The sequence below is a fragment of the Vombatus ursinus genome, unplaced genomic scaffold (genome assembly GCF_900497805.2).
Source record: "Vombatus ursinus unplaced genomic scaffold, bare-nosed wombat genome assembly UNPS02005659.1, whole genome shotgun sequence".
Lineage (NCBI taxonomy): Eukaryota > Metazoa > Chordata > Mammalia > Diprotodontia > Vombatidae > Vombatus > Vombatus ursinus.
In genome coordinates this window covers 23301835-23322805 of record NW_020945437.1, presented here as the reverse complement: position 1 = coordinate 23322805, position 20971 = coordinate 23301835, and the positions used below count along the sequence as shown (strand labels likewise).

The window sequence follows — 20971 nt, the reverse complement described above, 5'->3', positions numbered from 1 at the left end:
TGTGTGTGTGTGTGTGTGTGTGTGTGTGTGTGTGTGTGTGTGTGTGTATCTGTATACACACACACACACATTCTTAATACCCAAGCCAGGGAGGGAGAGACAATTCAGGAAAAGAAAACTAAGTCATGGGAATGTTTCATGCAAAAATAGGCATGATAAAAGACAAAAATGTTAGCTCTAAGCATAAGTAGAAGAGATTAAGAAGAGGTGGCAAGAATACATAAATACATAAAGAATACATGAAAAAAACAAGAAAGATCTTAACATCACCTATATTCATGATAGTATGGTTACTGATGTAGATCCAGACATCCTGGAGAATTAAGTCAAGCAGGCCTTAGGATGCATTGCTAACCATAAGGCTAGTGGAGGTGATAGAATTCCAGCTGAGCTATTAGCTATTTAAAATCCTAAAATATGATGCTGTTAAACTGCTGCACTCAATTGACAACAAATTTGGAAAACTCAACAATGTCAATGGATTGGAAAAGATAAATTTGTATTCCAATTCTAAAGAAGGTGATTGCCAAAGAATGTTTAAATTACTGAACAAGTGAGCTCATTTCACATGCCAGCAAAGTTATGCTTAAGATTCTGCAAGCTAGGCTTCAGTGATATGTGAATGGAGAGTTTCAAAGGGGCAGAGTATTAGAGACCAAATTGCCAATATTCTCTGGATTATGGTGAAAGCAAAGGAGTTCCAGAAAAACATCCACTTCTGCTTCATTGGCTGAGCTAAAGCCTTTGACTGTGTGGATCACAACAAAAAGTAGCAAGTCCTCAAAGAGTTGGGAGTATCAGATCATATTACTTGTCTCCTGAGAAACCTGTATGTGGTCCACAACTCAACAGTTAGAACTGAACGTGGAACAACTAATTGATTTAAGGTTGGAAAAGCAGTATGACAAGGTTGAAATGTCACCTCATTTATTTAACTTCTTTGTATAGAGTACATCATGTGAAATACCAGACTGGGTAATAAAAAGCCAAAATTGAGGTTGCCAGGAGAAATAACAACAATCTCAGATATGCAGATGATACCACTCTGATGGCAGAAGGCAAAGAAGAATTAAGAAGCCTCTTGATGAGGGTGAAAGAAGAGAGTGTAAAAGCTGGCTTGAAGCTTAACATCAAAAAAACCAAGATCTAGGTAACTAGTCCCATCACTTCTTCGCAAATAGAGGGAGAAGAAATGAAAACTGTCAGATTTTATATTCTTGGTCTCAAAGATCATGGTGATTGCAGCCATGAAATTAGAAGACTATTGCTCCTTGGAAGGAAAGCTGTGGCAAACTTGGATAGAATAGTAAAAAGCAGAGACATCACTTTGCTGATAAAGGTCTGTATGATCAAAGCTATGGTTTTTCCAGTAGCAGTGTATGGCTATGAGAGCTGGACTATAAGGAAAACTGAGCACTGCAGAATTGCTGCTTTTGCATTGTGATGCTGGAGATGACAGCTTCTTAGTCAGCAAGGAGATCAAATCAATATTTAAATTAATTCAGACTATTCACTGAATACTGATACAAATACTGAAGCTGAAGCTTAAATACTTTGGCCACATTATAAGAAGACAGGACTCATTGGAAAAGACCCTGATGTTAGGAAAGATTGAAGGCAAAAGGAAAAAAGTGATGGCAGAGGATGAGATGGATAGATAGTGTCATGGAAGCAATGAACATGACTTTGGGAGATGGTGGAGGATAGAAAGGCCTGGCATGCTATAGTCCATGGCATCACAAGGAGTTGGACAGGATTGAATAACAACAAAGGGTCAATATCCCCAATGACTGTTGATGCAAAAATAGTAAAGAAAAATACTAGCACATAGGTTACAACAACATGTGAAAAATATTATACTTTGTGACCAGGTTGGATTTGTACCAGGAATGCATTATTTTATATAAGAAAAACTGTCAACATGGTTTATAAACCATATCAATAATAATAAAAATCATATTGCTTATATCATTTATTAGCTGCTGAAGAGGCTTTGGCAAAATAAAATGGATTTATGTTAAAAATTAAAAAGCATAGGGATAAATGGATCTTCCTTGGTATGGTAAATAATGTCTATGTAAAATCAAGGGCCAGCATTTTATGAAATGGAGAAATGAAAGAGGCCTTTGCAGTAAGATCAACAGTAAAGCAAGAATTTCCGTTATCACTATTATCATCAGTTCTACAAATGCTACCTATAACAATAAGACAAGAAAAAGAAGTTGAAGGAATAAGCATAGACTAAGAAGAAACAAAACTATCGCTTTTTGCAAAAGATATGATAATCTATTTAGAGAATCCTAAACATTCAACTGAAATTAAATGAAACAATAACTTTTGCAGAATTGATGAACATAAAATAAGCTTGCATAAATTATTAGCTTTTCTGTATACTACCAATAAAACTCAGAAGGAAGAAGTAGAAAGAGATGTTCTATTCAAAATAACTACTTAAAGTATATTTAGGAATCTAACCAAAACACATACGAGGAACTATACAAATTACAACTATAAAATACTCTGAAATTTCAAATCTAAATAATTGATGAAATATTAATTGCTCATGGGTAGCCCAGGCCAATATAATAAATTAATTGTCTAAAATAATTTGTTAGTGTAATACCAGTCAAACTAGCAAAGGATCACTTCAGACAATTAGGGAAAAAAATATTAAGATTCATCTGGAGAAAGAAAAGATCAAGAACTTTGAGATAAATAGTGAAAAAAAGTGAGAAGGGAGCCTAACAGTACCAGATGTCAAATTATAATACAGAGTAATTGTCAGAACTCTTGGACAATAACATAAAAATAAAAATAAAAATAGAAAAATAAAATAGAAAAGTTGGCCGGTGAGCAAATTAGTAAAATAAGTCAGTGGATATGGAAGCAAACAAACATAGTAGAATAATGTGCCATAAACCCAAAGATCCAAGTACTGGAATAAGAGCTCATTAATTGACAAAAACTGCTGGAAACTGGAAAGCAGTCTGACAGATTAGGTTTAGTTCAGTATCTCACATCATTTTCCAACACAACCTCCAAATGAATACATGACTTAGATATAAAAGATCACATCAAAAAAACAAATTAGAGAAACAAGGATGGAGATACCTTTTGTAGCTATAAATGGATGAAAAATTGATGACCAAATAAGAGGTAAAGAGAATCACACAAGATAAAATGAACAGGATTTTTTTTTGGGGGGAAGGAGGGGTGGATTTGCTTTGCAGCAAATATTTCAAGAGATGGAAGGAACTGATTCAACTATATAAAAAAAAAAGCACTTACCCAACTGGTAAATGATCAAAGGATATGAACAGGCATTTATCAAAGGAAGAAATTCAAGTTATCAACAGCCATATGAAAAAAATGCTCCAAGTCTAATAATTAGAAAAATGTAAATTAAAGGAATTATGAGGTTCCACCTGACACCCCTCAGATTGACAAAGATGACAAAAAAGTGAAAATGACAGCTGTTTGTAGGATTGTAGAAAGATAGGCATATTAGTTCACTATTGATAGGAGTTGTGAATTGGTCCAGCCTTTCTGGAAAGCAGTGAAATAAATGTTCACAGCAGTTTTATTTGTTTTTAGAGAACTAGAAATGAAGAGGGTGTCAATCAAAAAGTGCAATGGCTGAACAAATTTTGATATATAAATATAATGGAACATTATTGCACTGTAAAGAATGATATGAAAGGAGTGATTTCAAGAAACTTGGGAAGGTTTGTATGAAGTGATGATAAGTAAAGTGAGCAGAACTAGAATAATTTATAGAGTAACAACACTGTAAAGATAAATAATTTCTAAAGACTTAAAAACTTGGTCAGTAAAATGATCAAACATAACTTCAGAAGACCAGTGATGAAACATGTTATCCATCTCCTGACAGAGAGTTGATTGAATACAGAATGAGACATACATTTCTACACACAGCTAATGTTGGAATTTTTTCTTCACTATGCATTTTTATTTTTTATTCCTTTTCATCCCCCAGTTTAAGGAAGGAGTTGAAAGGGGGAAAATAGGGTTAGCAGTACTAATGTCACAAAAAAATAAGATTATTGAAGCATTTCTAAAAATGCTTGAGAAATGAAGAGAAGGAAGCTTAGAGATGATCAGGACAATTTTGAAAACAATTTTTTTTTGCAGTTTCATGTAGTCTCCTCATTTTCCTCTTGCAGAATCCTTTATCTCTCCACTCTGGGCATTTTCACTGACTGTCCCCCATGCCTGGAAACCTTTCCCTCCTTATCTCTTCACCCTGGCTTCCCTGAAGTCCCAGCTAAGGTCCCAACTTCTGCAAGAATCCTTTCTCAGTTCCCTTTAATTTTAGTACCTTCTCACTGCTGATTATTTACTTATAACTTGTTGGTTCAGAGTTGTTTGCATATTGTGTCCCCCCATTAGACTGTGAGCTCTCTGACCTCAGGGACTGTTTCTGCCTCTGCATCCCTATTACTTACTTAGCACAGTGCCTGGCACATTAGACAATTAATTAATGTTTGTTGATTGACCATCTGCTCTGCTTTGTGAGTGGAAATACTTATTTTGTTTGGTGTTTGTGAAGTTCATAATTTTTTAAACATTTAAAAAGAAAAAGAAATTTAAGTTTCAGCTAGATTGCAGAGACCCTTGAATGCCCAACTAAGGTAAGGGAGAAAGAGGACTAAAAAGAAGGTGAGTATCCTACAGAAGAGAGGCAGGTAGCAGCACTGTGTCCAAGTATTTGATCTGAGCTGGATCTGAAGGGTAAAACAAGCCAGGTATGCTGTTTGATTCTGTAGGGTGAAACTAGGACCAGTGGGGAGAGGAGACAGGTTTCAGCTTAATGAAATAAAGAGTTTGCTAACAATAAAAGGCAAAGTGACATTTGTAAAGAGCCCAGGTTTTAGATGCAGAGGACCTAGATTTGAATCCCAACTTTGCTACTTATTACCTGTGTGACCTTGGGAAATCACTTATACCCTCTGTACTTAAATGTCTTCCTCTCTGAACTAAGATTCAAATGAGCGTGCTCCCTTCTAGCTCTAAATCTTATGATTCTAGGTAAAAATTGTATTAGAGCAATCTCACAAAATAGCGATTCATCCTCACTGGAGACGTTTAGGCATAGAATTAGTGACAAGAAGGGATTCATACATTGGTCAAAGAGTTGGGATGGATTTTTTTTTTAAGTCTCTTTTAAAAGTCTCTTCCCACTCTGAGGTTCTATGAAATGCAAATCTGCCTATGTAGATCTCCCAGATCTTTCGTTTTGAAGATAGCAGTCATGTGTGTATTATATTCCTATCCATATATATAAAATGTTCACAGTGAAAACCCTTTGCTATGTGCTTTGAACATTAAGTATCATAGCCCCAGCTTTATGCCTGTAGCAGCCACCCCCACTTCTCATTGTTTGTGACTCAGACACATTATTGTGGTTGTGGGTATTTTTAGCCCAACCAGACATCCCTGAAACCATTTAGTCTCCTGACTGGAAATTTCAGCCAGTCACTTTCAGAGAATGCTGATTTTTTTCATATTTACTGCTCTATTGCATGTTTAGCATGGAAACCAGGCAGCTGGCAAGGTCTGTCCTAAGGCTTTAAGAATCAGCATTTGAGGGAAGGAAAAGCATTCCTTTTTGGTTCTTGGGAACTTTGCAGAGGACACTGCTACAGCTTATCCATGCTAGCGCTCCTCAAGTAGGTCATGTCAACTCCAGAATTGCCTTAAAGCCCTATAATTGGAAGCAAAATGTCAGTGACTGGAGCTTTTTAGGAAAGTAGGGCATTCATGAATTCACATCTCTTGTCTCCATAGAAACATTATCAACACCTCTCCTCTTAGTGATATATAATGGGTTCCGTTCCATCCCTTGACCCCTCCCCACTCTCACCACTGCCCGTCCTTTCAGAGGTCAAATATATACTACTCCACCTGTCTGTCAGTTGACCAGGAATCAGTCATAGAATGTTAGAGCTAGAAGGCACCTTACAACATAGATGTCAATTCAGCAAGTGCCCTAGTAACTGTTCTGGATTCTGGGGTTACAAATATAAATATGATGCAGGCCCTGATCTTGAACTAATCATCAAATTTGGGGATTTTAGAGCATCATCTATTAGAGTTGTAAGAGACTTAAAAGTGTCAGAAGAGATGCATGTATGTCCGTACAAAACTGATACAAAATAGAAGCAAGGTGCTGGGGGGGGGGGTGGAGGAGGGGAGGGAAAGGTTCTAGCAACTAGTGTTCTAACATTTACTATTTATGTAGCCATGGTTGATATCACTTCACTTTTCTGAGAATGTTACTTGATTTGTGAAGTAAAATGGGAACAATAATACTTGCACTATCTTACTGAACACAGAACCAAAAAAAATGGCAAAGTTCCATGATAGTGGTAAAGATTTAGTGTGTTCCTTACTCTTCATGGATTAGGAAAGTGAGTTGTTCCTTCAGAATCAACGTGATTTCAAACTCCATGAGGGTAGGGACATAGTCTTTCTTATCCTATCTCCCTCCGAAGCAAGTACAAAATTCTACATGAAGAAGGCACTTAACTATCCATAGAATAAGAGTTTCACAGTTCTAAGGAACCTCAGAGGGCAATTAGCCCAACCTGTTCCTAATAAAGGGTTGTCTTTATATCATCAATAAGGTGATCCACTGGCTTCTACTTGAAAATCTCCAGTAAGAGATAACCCATTACTTTGTAGGGTAGTCAGTCATTCAACAAAATTTACAAATGGTCTCCTGTGTTCCAAAGACTGTGCTGAATGCTGGGGATACCCAGAAAGGCAGGAGAAAACGAAAAAAAAAAACCAAAAAAAAGTACTGCTCTTGTCCTCGAGGAGCATTTATATTTTTAATATGGAGACAACTTGTAAACAACTACGTACATACAAGATGTATTCTGAGCAGACAGCAGGTAATCTCAGATGGAAAGCACTAGCAATGGGAAAGGCCTCCTATAAATGATGGGATGCAAGCTGTGTCTTGAAGGAAGCCAAGAGGTGGAGGTGAGGAGGAAAAACACTGTGCTAAGCTCTGAGGACACAAAGACAAAAGTGAAACAGCCCTTACCATCAAGATGGCTACATTCTATTGAGAGACAACTTGTGTGTGTAGCACAGTGCCTAGCATATAATAGGAGTTTAGTTTCTTACTGATTTATTGATTGAAGCTAGTATTCAAATCCAAGTACAGCATTCTTTCTACAACCCTAAGAATTTGGGGGATTGGCTTCCTCTAGTAGCCGTAAGATTTCATCCTATTAGCATGGCCAACCTGATCTTCTCCACTCAACCCAGAAATGCAATCATTTGCATATCCATGTAAATGAAAAAATAAAATTAGTAAAATAATAGTTTATAGGATTACAGAAATTGCCAGTTACAAAGCCCTGAATATTTTTTCAATATATATTTTATTTATTTCATTAAATATTTTTCAATTACATGTAAAAAAAATTAACATTCATTTTTTTAAAAATTTGAGTTCCAGATTCTGTTCCTCCCATTCCTCCCCCTTCCTTGAGAAGGCAAGCAGTTTGACATCAGTTGTACATTTAAAATCATACAAAACTTATTTCCATATTAGCCACATTGCAAAAGAAAACAGACAAGGGAGAAAAAGGTTTTTTGTTTTGGTTTTTTTTTTTTTTGGCTAGGCAATGCGGTTAAGTGACTTGCCCAGAGTCGCACAGATAGTAAGTGTTATGTGTCTGAGGCCGGATTTGAGCTCAGGTCATCCTGAATCCAGGGCCGGTGCTCTATCCACTGTGCCACCTAACTGCCCCCGAGAAAAAGTTTTTAAAACAGCATGTGCTAGTCTGCATTCAAAATTCATCAGTTCTCTCTCTGAAGTGGATAGCGGGGTTTTTTTTTTGTTTTGTTTTGTTTTGTTTTTTGTCATAGGTCCTTTGGGATGATCTTGGATCTTTATCTTGATCTGAGTAGCTAAATATTGCGTTACTGTGTACAGTGTTCTTCTGGTTCTGTTCACTTCACTTTGCATGAGTTCATATAAGTCTTCCCAGGTTTTTCTGAAACCATTCTGCTCATCACAGTAGTATTCCATCATAATCATATACCATAACTTGTTCAGTCACTCCCCTCAATTTCCAGTTCTTTGCCACCACAAGAAAAGCTGCTTATAAATATTTTGATCTCTTTGGGATACAGACCTAGTAGTGGTGTTGCTGGGCCAAAGAGTAATTGTTCTCCTGAATGGTTGGAGAGTCCTGAATATTTTTATCCTCATATTGCCTTACAGCCTACTGTATATATCAGATATATAGCTTAAGTCTAAACTTAATCCTGCCCTTATCCTAGGAATCTTGGTTTCACATCCATATAGCATTGCCTTATTGTTTTACAAGCATTTGCCCACCAAGTTAAAGTATTGCCTGTCTCTATTAAAATTTGAATGTTTCCTGAGAAAAAATATTCTCCATCTTCATACCTTCATTTAACACCTTAGCATTGATTATTTAAAGCACCAGGGATATAAGTAGAAGAGCAAGTCGTTTCTACAATGCAGCAAGCTTAAAAAGTACTTTCTTCACAACAGCACCGTGTTAGGCAGTATGCCCTACTAATGCAGATTATTACAGTAGCCTGCTGGTGGGGGTCTCTGCTTGAAGACTCTTCTCAATTCAATTTATACAATATTCAGCTGTCAGATTGATCTTAAAAAGTGCAGGTCTGACCGTATTACCTCTTACCCCTACCATTCAGTCAACTTCAGTGGTCCCCTCTTACCTTCAGGGTATGGTTTGGCATTCAAATACCTTCATAACCTGGCTTTTCCTAACTTTCCATTCTTACACTTTATCCCCACATACTTTTCAGTCCAGTGACACTGGCTTCCTAATTTCCTGTTCCTCTCTGTAGACACTTGGTCTCTTGATTCCAGGCATTTTCACTGTCTGTCTCCTTTACCTGAAATACTGTCCCTCCTCATCACCACTTCCTAGTTTTGCTGTCTACTCCTAATTTATCCTTTGTGTTTCTTGTTTATATGTATTTGCTTGCATGTTGTCTCCCCCATTAGACTTCTTTTCTTGAGAGTTATGACTGGTTGGGTTTTTTTTGTTTGTTTGTGTGTTTGTTTTTGCCTTTCTTTAAATCCTCAGGCACAGTCCTTGGTACATAAGTGTGTTATGCATTAAAGTATATGACCTCTGAGATCTCTTCTTGCTCTGAGATCCCTTTTTGCTCTGAGATTTTGTGATTTTAAGTGTTATGAACATTGAGAAGGGTCTCATGACTTCTGTCATAATGACCACTTAAAAAAAAACCAGTTTTCCTAAAACATAGTTCTGATCATGTCATTTCCCCCCCCCCCCCACCCCAGCTGTATTTTAGGAAAATCATTCTAGTGGCTGAATGGAGAATGGATTGGAGTGGGGAGAGACTTGAAGTAGGCAGAACCACCAGCAGGCTGTAGCAGTAATCAAGGCTTGAGATGATGAGGGCCTCTACCAGGGTAGTAGCATCTCAGAGGACAGAAGGGGGTATATTCAAGAAATGTTGCAAAGGTGAAATCAATAGACGTTGGCAACAGCTTGGATGTGGGGGAGGTGAGAGATAGTGAGGAATCCAGATGATTCCTTGGTTGTAAACTTGAGGGACTGGGAGAATGGTGTTGTCTCCTCTACAGTAGTAAGGAAGGTAGGAGAGGGGAGGGTGTAGGAGGAAGGTGTATGAGTTCAGTTTTGAACATGTTGAGTTTAAGATTTCTATTGGACATCTAGTTCAAGATGTCTGAAAGACAGTTGGAGATGTGAGTTAAGAAGTCAGCAGAGAGATCGGGGCAGGATAGGTAGATTTGAGAATTGTTAGCATAGAGATGGTATGGGAATGTTTATGAGCAATAGGGAATGTTTATGAGCCAGCAGAAAAGGAGAGATTGAAGATGAAGTAGTGAGTGAAAATGACATTGCTAGTATTGGCTGTCATCTTTTGTGCAACTTAGGGTCTTAGAGAGTTGCTTAGAACACTGAGAGGTGGGAAGATTCTGGGAAGATGGTAGAGTAGGTCAGAAAATTCCAAGCTCTTTAGGTTTCTCCCACAAACGAGATAATAATAGCACCTCAGGGCTAACATAGAGTGGTAAAAATAAATAAGAGTAGGGGCAGAACAGTGATCCTCGGGACAATCAGAGAAGATCTGAGAAAAATTCCAGGATGAGGTTTGGTCCCTGTGAAAAGTAAACACCTTCAGGCTAGGTCTGCTATAACAATAAGCTGCAAGCCCTGGGGTTAGCTGGGTTGAGAGGCTGCCTTGACCCCAGCCACAGGAACTTTTACAAACCCTGAGTCAGTGAGGGGAAATGGATATCTGAGCCGGGGAATATTGAGGGAACCTCTGCTGGCAATGAACGCCAGACCTACCTGTGCTGCAGAGACACAGCAGGGGGTGAGAAGGAACCAGCATATACCTGGTGAGTGCAGAAGCAGTGGGGTGGGGATGCTGCTGGCTCTGGGCACTTACAAGAAGCTGGAGGTCTTGGTTTCAGTTCCAGGCCAGAGAGGAGAATTGAAGGAATATCTGAGGCCAGAGGCACCATTCCACATACCCCAGGGCTAGAAGTGATTACAAAAATTAAGATGCAACAAATTAAAAAAAAAAAAATGAACAGGCAAATGAGAAAAAAATCCAACCATAGAGGAGACCAGGGTTCATCTTCAGAGGAGGATACTATGCAAAGAAACCCTCTTCTACCCCAAAGAGTAATGTCAAATGGTCACCTGCCCAAAAAGAATTCATGGAAGAACTTAAAAAAGACTTTACCATGACTAATGGGAAAATATGCTTAATATGAATGTATAAGTAGAGCCTATATCAGATTGCATGCCATCTTGGGGCAGGGGGAGTAGGAGGAAGAGAAAATTTAAAACTTAAAATCTTATGCAAATGAATGTTGAAAACTAAAAATAAATACTTTATTTTTTTAAAGACTTTAAAAATCAGATGATTGAGGGGAAACAAAAAAAATTAGAAGAACAATCCAAGAAAAACAAGAAGATTATGAAAAGTCAACCAATTAGAAAAGGAGATCCAGAATCTTTTTTTTTTTTTTTTTTTTTTTGGTGAGGCACTCGGGGTTAAGTGACTTGCCCAGGGTCACACAGCTAGGAAGTGTAAAGTGTCTGAGGCTGAATTTGAACTCAGGTTCTCCTGACTCCAAGGCCAGATCTCTATCCACTGTGCCACCTAGCTGCCCCAAGATCCAGGAAGAAAACAACTCCTTGAAAATCAGAATTGGACAAGAGGAAGCTAGTGAAGTTATGAGAGATCAAGAAATAATAAAACAAAATATAAAGAATGAAAAAATAGAAGAGAATGTGAAACATCTCATAAGAAAAACAACTGATTTGGAGAAAAGATCAAGAAGACAAAATATAAGAATAATCAGACTACTGGAAAGCTACAATCCAAAAAATAATTTTGATACAATAATATAAGAAATAAAGAAAATTCTCCTGAAGCATTAGAACAAGAGAGAAAGTAAAAATAGAAAAAATCCACCGATCACCACCTGAAAGAGATACCTACAGGGAAAACCCACAGGAATATCATAGTCAAATTCCAAAACCCCCAGCTCAAGGATAAAATATTACGAGCAACAGCAATAAATGGTGGTGCCACAATTAGAATCATACAAGAGCTAGCAACAGTGACACTAAAAGACCACAGGTCTTGGAACACTATATATCAAAGAGCAAAAGAACTGGGGTTCTGGCCAAAAATAATCATACCCAGCAAAGCTAAGAATAATCCTGAACAGGGAAAAAAAAGGATATTTAATGAATTGTCAGACAAAACAAAACAAAACCCTGAACTTAATAGAAGATTTGACATACAAGAGCCAAGAGAAATATAAGGTACATACTGAAGACTAATTATGAAGGATTGGATAAGGACAGATTTTTTACCTTTTATGTATGTGAAATGTATGTCTAAGATTGTTACTAGTAATTGGGTAGTTCATAAGAAAAATTGGGGTAGACCTGAGTTTAAAAAATGAAACTATTTATGAACAGCTAAAAAGAGTAATTATCTTATACAAATGTGGTGCGAGAGGAAGAACCAACACAGAGGAATTAGATGGGGGAGGAGGGCTATTAGTTCTGGAAACCTACTTTCATCAGGAATGGGTTCAAGAGAGAACAATACATATATATCTAGAAGAGTATAAAAGTCTTCTAAATTTGAAAGAAAGAAAAGACTAAGGGGATAGGGAGGGGGAAGAAGATAAGGGAGGGATATTTAGAGGGGAGGGTAAGGGAATAGGTTCAAAAGGGGTATAGAAGGGTGTTTAGATTAATTGCGAATGGGAGGATAAGGGAAGTATCCTTGGCAGGAGGGTAGGTTAAGTAATAGAAGGGCAAGGTAGCGGGTAGAAATAAAGTAGAAGAGTCAGGAGGGATAGGAAATAAGAGATACACACAAAGATAAAATAAAAATCAGGAGTAGAATTTGTTAGGGAAAAAAGAATAGGAGTGGTAATGATGATCTTGGACAAAGTTAAGGCTAAAATAGATTTAATCAAAAGAGAAAAATAGGGAAACTACACTGTATGTCAGCAATATTTATCAGTGTTGTTTTGGACTATTTAAAATAACTAGATAGTATATGTTGGGAGTATTGCTGTGGTGTAGGAAATGACGAGTTGGTGGACTTGGAAAAACATGGAAAGACTTGGACTTATGAAGGAAGAGGTTATCCATCCAGGAAATAGTGGATAAATAAGTATAGCATGGTCTTACATGGTTGCATATGAATGTACATCTATATATGATTATTGATATCTAAGTATATGTATGTAGGTATATGTATATATGGGTATAAGTGTATATATATGTATATCTTTGTGTGTATATGTCTATATATGTGTGTGTACACACATATGCTAGGAGACTAAACCCTGTATTTTTTTTTAAACTGGACATCTCAGACTTGTGGAAGCCAATGTGCCACCAAAAACAGCTTTTTTTGATGGTTGTATATGTTTTTCCACTTTAAAAACCTTTGGTAAGGATGATCACGAATCTTTGTGTACACATAGATTATCTATCTTTCATCTCCCCAGAGAACACATTTAGGAGAAGAGGGCGTAAATCAGAGGGTGAGGTCTCTACTAAACTGTAAATCGCATCAGAGCAGGGACTACATTGAATCTTTTATCTCCTAGCCTGGGAGTGCTCAGATATCATTAATTCAGTAGTTCAAATTGCTTATGAAATTTGAGTGACATATGAAGAAGAACTTCTTGCCCTCAAAGAGGATAAAAGCCCGAACTGGGTTAGTAAAGGAAGTAGTGGAACCCTTAGAGGTTCTCTGACCTGGACTAGACAGTGATCCATCTTAGATCATTTAAGCCTGGTTCAGTTGGGAGGACAAGAGTTGGAATTAGAGGGCTTCTTGAGACCCCTTCATCTTTTGGCATTATTTGATCTTATAATGCCAATTGAAGAGGAAATAATTGTACCAATTTTCCATGGTACCCAGTGAATGTTGCCAATAAGTTCATCCTAATTAAGAGTTCAGTCTTCATTGGTAGATGGTTTAAAAGAGCTGGACGGGTCCTTAGAAAGATCATCCAGTACCATCACCTGAAAATTCAAGTGATGTCTATTTTATAGATAAAGAAACTGAGCCCCCAAAAGTGACTTGCCCAAGGTCACTGAACTGAGACTAGAACTTTGTTTTACTAACTTCCAGTCTATTATCCTTCCCATCACTCTTAATCTCCTTCCAGAACAAACTCTAACTCTCCTGATTTACCCAGCTTGTTAACAGTTGTACATACTATTTTTATTTATGTTACTTTTATTTCCACTTTTTTTTCTTTAGAAACCTGAATTCCAGAGTGGAGAGGAGCCAGAGTTGTAATGACACAGCCCAGGACAGAGCAAAAAGCAGAATTCGATCAGTTCCCACCAGTAAAGCAAAGGTACTATTTTGAGAGGCCTCAGGAAATCCACCTTCCTGTCCCATTACTTTTTTTTTTTCTTAAACACAGGTCACTTCTGGCTGTGGCTGCTGATTTATTTTCTCTTTTGAAAGAATGTAGCCACTGAAATCTAGTTGAGTATGAACTTTTCTATATGCAAGAGATAGGCTAGAAAAAGAATATTTCTTGGTCATACTAGCTTTGGTGGAGATCCCAACAGACAGTTGAGGAAAAAACAGTGAGTCTGATGGACTAATAGGTAGGTGGAATTAGGACTAATTGAAGAGCTTTTGTCAAAACTTTAGCTCAGGGGTGTTTTCATCATTTAAAGCAATTGAAAAACAGGACACAAGAATCTCTGGTCAAGTCCATTGTCCTCTAGAAAAAAAGGCAACATTGTTTATAAGTGCTACTTGACTTCTACAGTAGGTATAAATTTATTCCCTCACCTTCCATTTTCAGTTTTCTTCTCTGTTTCCAGACGCTTTACATTTGTGTTATATCTTAAGTCTTGTTAACATGGTATGCCTTCTTAAACCAGGACTTCTTTGGTGCTTTCATCTCAGAACCCTTTGAAGAATTCCCATAACTCTGAGGTCTCCATCACTTTCCATCTAACCTCCTACATCGTAGACTTCAGAGTTCTGTGGTTCTGTTCTCTTCCTTAATAATACTAATGATCTTAAAGGATGAGAAGGAAGGCATCAAAAATAGAGGAAAGTAGAACATTATCTCTCCAGTTCAGAGTCTTTCATCATTGCTATTTTTCTTAGTTTCTTAGTTATAGTTTAGCTTCCACAGGATTCCTCAGAGATGCTAACTTCAGGTTGAGAAATACCCTTCTGATCCAGACTTGCAAGTGTGAAGGGTATACTTAAGTACTTGGTGCTGCTTCTGCTTAGCCTGCCAAATATTGAAGTGGACCATGTTGGTAAAAATTGGGGGTTGACTAAATAACAGGTATTCGGGACTGGAACTGTGTGGTGCAGTAGAAAGAACACTGACTCTGGAGTCAGAGGACCTGGTTTTGAAATCCTGCTTCTGATGCTTACTACCTGTGTGATTAAATCATTTCAATTCCATGAACCTCAACCTCTTTAGTTGTAAAATGTAGGGGTTGGGCTAGATGATCCATGAGGTCCCTAGGTATATGATCTTATGAGCTTATATATAGAGAATTTAGTAGGTGTAGAACCAGAGTGATTATCTAGTTTAAACTTCGGTTTTTAGAAGAAGAAGCATGGAGATTAAGTGACTTGATCAAGGTCACACCGGTAGTAAGGATCATAGATAGAAAAGGCCTTGTATGTAAACAGATGAATTCACTAGAAACCAGGGTTAGTGAGTTGGGAGGAGGCTGAGCTGAGGCCAAAGAGGGTAGGATAGGAGGAGGCCATCGTAGGGATGGGGGAAGCAAAATGAAGGGAGATCATTAATGATGGGAGATTTTAGCAGTATGGAGAGAACTTAGGAGGGCTGGGTAGTAGGGAGAGTAGTTTGAGGGACAAGTGAATAGGCCAGATCTAGTATGGGGAGGGGATGACCAAAGACCATGAAAAAGAGGAATATAGGAAAGAACCTAGATGGAAGAAGCAGGATGAGAAAGAAAATAATGAGACCACGTAGAAGGAGCGGAAGAAGGGGAACCAGAGGGTAGGTGACAACCCAACAACTGGTGTCCAATAACTAGTCTCAGGTCCCAGTTTAAATTGAGCCCCTTGGGGCCACAATTGTTACTGAAGGCCATTTCATCCTTCTGCACTCTAGGTGCTATGGATTCTCCAGGACCCATAGAGAGGAGGACATCTTATTACATATTGATCAAGAGACCGGAATTACTAGTCTTCAGAGTTCCTCAAGATATGTTTTGGTACACATCAGGGATTCTTAACCTGAGGACTGTGAACTTCAAACAAACAAAAAATTGTGATACTTGTATTTCAGTATAATTAATTTCTTTTGTAATCCTGTGTATCTTACTTAATTCATTTGAAAACATTTAAACATCCATATGGAGAAGGGGTCCATAGGCTTTATCAGATTGCCTAAAGGGTTCATGACACAAAAAAGGTTAAGGTTAAAAACTCTTTAGATTTGTAACTACAGATACTTTTTCTGGTCACAACTGTGAACTTAAAAAATCTTCTCATCTTATTTCTAGGTCACAGCAGGGACTCCAGCCTCCAACCCCATTGTTGGTGTTCTCTTATCAACTCAAAACAACCGCTGCCTCTCAGCTCCAGATCTGACTGTGGAAAAACGTCTACCATTCAACTCCCTCCCATCCCTGTCCTCCTTGCATAAGCCAGAGCGATCTATTAGTCCTGAGAGCAATGATAGCATCTCAGAAGAACTGAATCATTTCAAACCCATTGTTTGCTCACCATGTACACCTCCCAAGAGACTTCCTGATGGCAGAGTACTCAGCCCACTGATCATCAAATCAACACCCAGAAATTTGACCAGAACCTTACAGAAGCAGACCTCTTATGAGGCTAGCCCACGGATTCTTAAGAAGTGGGAACAGATCTTCCAGGAGCGACAGATCAAAAAGACCCTTTCGAAAGCAACTCTCACTTCCATGCCTTCTGAAACAGGGGAAGACTTCCTCATTCCTGAAGTTGTCCATTCCAGCAAGGAGCAACCAGGGCTGGCTTTACATGTGAGACTCTTCAGTGAGCAAGTAAACTCAGATCATCCAACACTTGTCATCCCAGAGCAGGAATATTTTCCCTCAATTAGTCAAGTGAAGGTAGAAAGGGGAATTGGTAAGAAGAGCAGTGCCAAGATCCTGTTGGAAACTGACTGTTCCTTGGAATCCAAAGGGAGAGCAAATGGAGCTCTTTTGGACACTCAGGGGTTTGAGGGATCTGAGACAAGCATAGACTCTGACCTAGACAAATCATGGATGAGCACTGATATGAAAGTCACCACAAGGAAAATTGTGGCTATTAACCCAGCACTGCCTGAGAACAACACACTTGGTGTGGTTCTCAAAACCACAAAAAAGCAGCTGAAGACACTGAACCATTTTGAGCTGCCCAATGGCACCTGTGATGTGATGGAAGCTATCAGTGATGCACCACTCCCTCCCTTGCGTCGTGGCCGGAAAAGGCACTGTAAGACCAAGCACTTAGAGCAGAATGGCTCCTTTAAGAAACTAAGACAAAGTGTAGGGGAGGTGGGCCCAACCCCTGGGGACCCAGTGTTTCAGGAGATGGAGCAGAAGTTACAGCAAGAAGAGGAAGATCGGCAGCTGGCACTTCAGCTCCAGCACGTGTTTGACAATGAGAGTAGGACAGTGAGCAGGCGGAAAGTTGATCAGTATCTCTTACGGTCCAGCAGCACTATGGGTGCCAAGTAGCACTTATGAACAATGTTGCCTTTTCCTAGACGCCAATAGGTTCAATCAGAGATCCTTGAGTCCACTTTTTTGGTTAGGTTGAGTGATGAAAACAGCTTTGATTACGGATCTGAGCCAGGGCTTTATAGTCACAGTCAAAGGGATTCCTTATCCCTGCCCCTTTTCCATGATTAAGTCCTTTCAGGTAGGAAGCCCTCCATACTATAAACAGTCTGGAGGGTGTTTGGGGCCAAAGCTGGCAGGGCCAGATTGGTCTGAGCCTTGGGCTGGCCATTTTCAGGAGCCTGTGGCCAGAGTTTGCAATTCCTCCCCTTCCCCATGCCCCCCAACTTCTCTCTTTCTCTCCCTTTTAAAAGTGAGTGAAGAAAATGGGTTAGCTTTGTGGAAACTGTAAGACTAGACCACCTAACCTTTTTTCATCCTGGCTTTGTTTAAACTAACCTTGCAGATAGAATGAATACTGTCCTGAACAGTTAATTGATAATTTATTTCTATTTGACCTTGAAACTCATAATTTTAAATTCCCCTCCTCTCCTGAGTCTTCACCTTCCCTCCCCCAGAGTATGTCTTTCTAATTGTGTTGGCTCTGACTAATTCTAAAATATCAGCAAACTTTTTTTTTAAGCACTACTATATATAGAACACTGTCTTTTGGCTAGGGAGGTTGCAAAGTTCAGATAGGTAGATGGTCCTTATCTCTCAATGACCTTATAATCATGTAGGGCTGGATAAAATGAATTTGTATTCCCTTTATACATAAACTGGTGATTTCATTGCATCCAGGGAGCAGCAGAGATTACCTAAGAATCATTCACAATTAAGCACTGAGAGTGAGTATGAAAAATATACTGGCCTCATAGCCTTCCCAGCCTCCAGGTTACTTGTCTATAAGTTGAGAGTCATTCTCAGTGACTCCGTGGCACTTGGTTCTCTATAAGGTTGACTTAACTTTGACTTTTAAATAAGAATACTGTGTCAAAATCAGACAATGATATTTATTGAACACTCATTGTGAACCGTTGAAACAAAGAAGTTGATTAGGCTACACCCAAGAATTCTGATATCTGTGACCCTTTAGGGGTCTGTTTTTTTCTGAAGCACTATACTCCATCTCCTCCCTCATAGTGGCTGGTGGTACTTCCCTTCAAGGCTCACTCAAGCTTAGGGATTAGTGTGTTCTTTGAGGTCACCTCAAAGGACTTTGTTTTCCCTATGTACATACAAAGTGTGACTTCTAAGTAATGCAACTGGTGTTTAAAAAACTAACATGTCCAAACAGGTTTTTTTCCTCTTTAAAATGGCTCCTTTAGGATGCTGGTGTTGTTCAGTATTTTCTGGAACTCTTTTTTGGAAATTGCCCTCAGGTTCTATAGAAGATCCTTTTCCCCCCTGTCCTCATGGTTGCCATATCTTCATTCTTTGAAAGTGGCTTTTGTCTTTGGAAATAGTTAAAAGTCACCATATACAGCCACATCTGGTAAATAAGGTGGGTGGTCAAGTTGAATAATCACATGCTCAGATTACATGTGAGGTATTACTAGAAAGGAATGAAATTGATGTTTTTTTGAGTGGTTTGAAAATTAACTCTGAAGATCTCAAGAGTGGTGGCAATTTCATTGGAATAAGTGTATAGCCTTCCAAAAGGACTACGTGTAAGGACATTACTCATTTGGATGGCTAAGTTCTAGTATAATTGTTTTTTTTTAAAATCAGTTTTATTACTTTATGGTCTTGCTTTGTATGATCTAGGTCCAACTGGTTACTAGTGACATGATGCCTTTTTAAAGACTACCTGAGTGACAGTGTCCATGATGAAATAGTTAGAAGTGGTCTAGAAAGGACAGAAAAGTTGGCCCTTCTATCTTCCCTTACAATCCCCACCCCCAATACATACATATATTTAGAAAAAGCCATCACTTAACTGCCATTAGTATACTTCCAGTCTGCCATTTGTAAGTATTAATGAAAGGTTAACTCTGTTGGTAGCAGCAAAGACACACTTATTTTTCCTTTTTATCACTTCTTTCTATATGTCCAAGAATCTGAAAACACTTTTCAGTTGGGACTCACTTTTGTTTAAAAAAAAAAAAGGAGAAAAAACTAAAAAGATAAAAAGAAAATATTTTTAATAGATAAAGCTATATATTTTCAATATTTCCCTGAATCAACACCCATTTTTAGAAATCTCATAGCAATGCGACAGATGATAGTTTTGGCTATAGCTAGTGAAGCTGTTTCCTGTTAAGCTAATGCCTCAGGCCCTGGTGTGGTCTCCCAGTCTGGTACTTAGAATGGTATTGGCCATCATCAGTGGTTTGGGAAACATAACTGCTGAGGAGAGTTCCCCACATGTAAGTAGAGTGGTATCACTTGAGGAACAGATTATATTCCTTATATCTGCTTAGTTTTGGGGGGGGTGGGGGTGGGAACATGGGAAGAACACAACAACCAGAGACCCTGTCTCAGTATTGTCTGTATTTTACATTGTTCACCACCTTTAAAAAAAAAAAATTCCTTGGAAGCTGAAGCTTGAACTATTTCCTTTCTGAAACTTGCCCCTCATTCACTTGACTGGTTTATTGTGGATTTGCCTCAAAATCGAGTTGCTGGCCCGAACTCTCTTTGTAACAAAATGATAAACTAGACAGAAGATGGGAAACTTTTTGAACCAGAAATGAAAAAAGACACTTCAACAGGAATCTGTTTTTTACAAATCAGCAGAGCTCAACTCATCATGCAAGTTTCCCTCTGCCATTAACTCTGCTCCTGATTGTGGGTAAGGGATGGTTTTGATTAGAAGTTCAGAAAACCTGAGACTTGCAGAAGGTGCCTCACTGGACAAAACTGGGAAGATACTTGGGGAGAGTGCCCATGATGGGTTGATTGTATGTGTTGAAAGAAGTCATTTAGAGCCCTGTTGGGCTGTCATTGAATCAGGCAATTATGTGTTCTGTTACTTGCCCATTCTTTGGTCTTTCTACTTTTTCTTTCCCTAAGCCAGGCAGGCAGACCTGTAAGAAGCAGCTTGATTTTCTTCATACCCTAAGAGGAAGCATTCCTGATACATGCCATCTCCAGATGTATGTTAATTGGACCCAAAGGAAAAATGCCCTTCTTTGATTATAGCTGCTTAATTGTTATCTAATTAAATCCCAATGACTAAGAAAGCCAACATTTTGCCTGGGTGACAAAGTGGTGACTGAAGGTTATACTCTTCAGCTTTTGAATGTATTTGTGACCAGAGGGTTTGTGGATCATCTTAGGGGAAAGTCTGTTCTTTCATAGGAGTGATTCTGAATGGGTCAGTTAAGGACATTATATGGCGCTTTGCACATAGTAGGTGCACAATAAATATTTGCTTTGATTTTATTTGGAAACTTCTCTTGGTGTTATAAGTGCTTTTCTCAGTAAAGAATGGAATTTTTCTTCAGATGACTACAGATTGTCCAAGCTGCTAAGGATTGCTTTAGAAATGGAGCAGCAAAATGGCAACTGCCAGTAAACTCGGGTAAACAGAATTTCGTACGCACACAGAACCATGTGGAATCTGTAATGATATAACTATTGAGAGTCTATAGAGGAACATGGCAAGCGGTGTGAGGCCAGCTACCTGCAGTTATAGTCTCAGAGAAATAATTGAAAGACAACCCCAGAGT

At 38.5% G+C, this 20971-nt stretch overlaps 1 protein-coding gene across 1 annotated transcript in view; it reads left to right on the top strand.

Moving 5' to 3' along the window:
• RNF169 (ring finger protein 169) overlaps positions 1–20695 on the top strand; it is a 103813-nt gene extending 83118 nt beyond the window's left edge. Inside the window, exons 7-8 of the mRNA XM_027848093.1 lie at positions 13852–13951; positions 16113–20695. Of these exons, the coding sequence (XP_027703894.1) occupies positions 13852–13951; positions 16113–17315 (1303 nt within the window). The 3' untranslated portion in view covers positions 17316–20695. The remainder of the gene's footprint in view (positions 1–13851; positions 13952–16112) is intronic.
• The last annotated feature ends 276 nt before the right edge of the window (positions 20696–20971 follow it).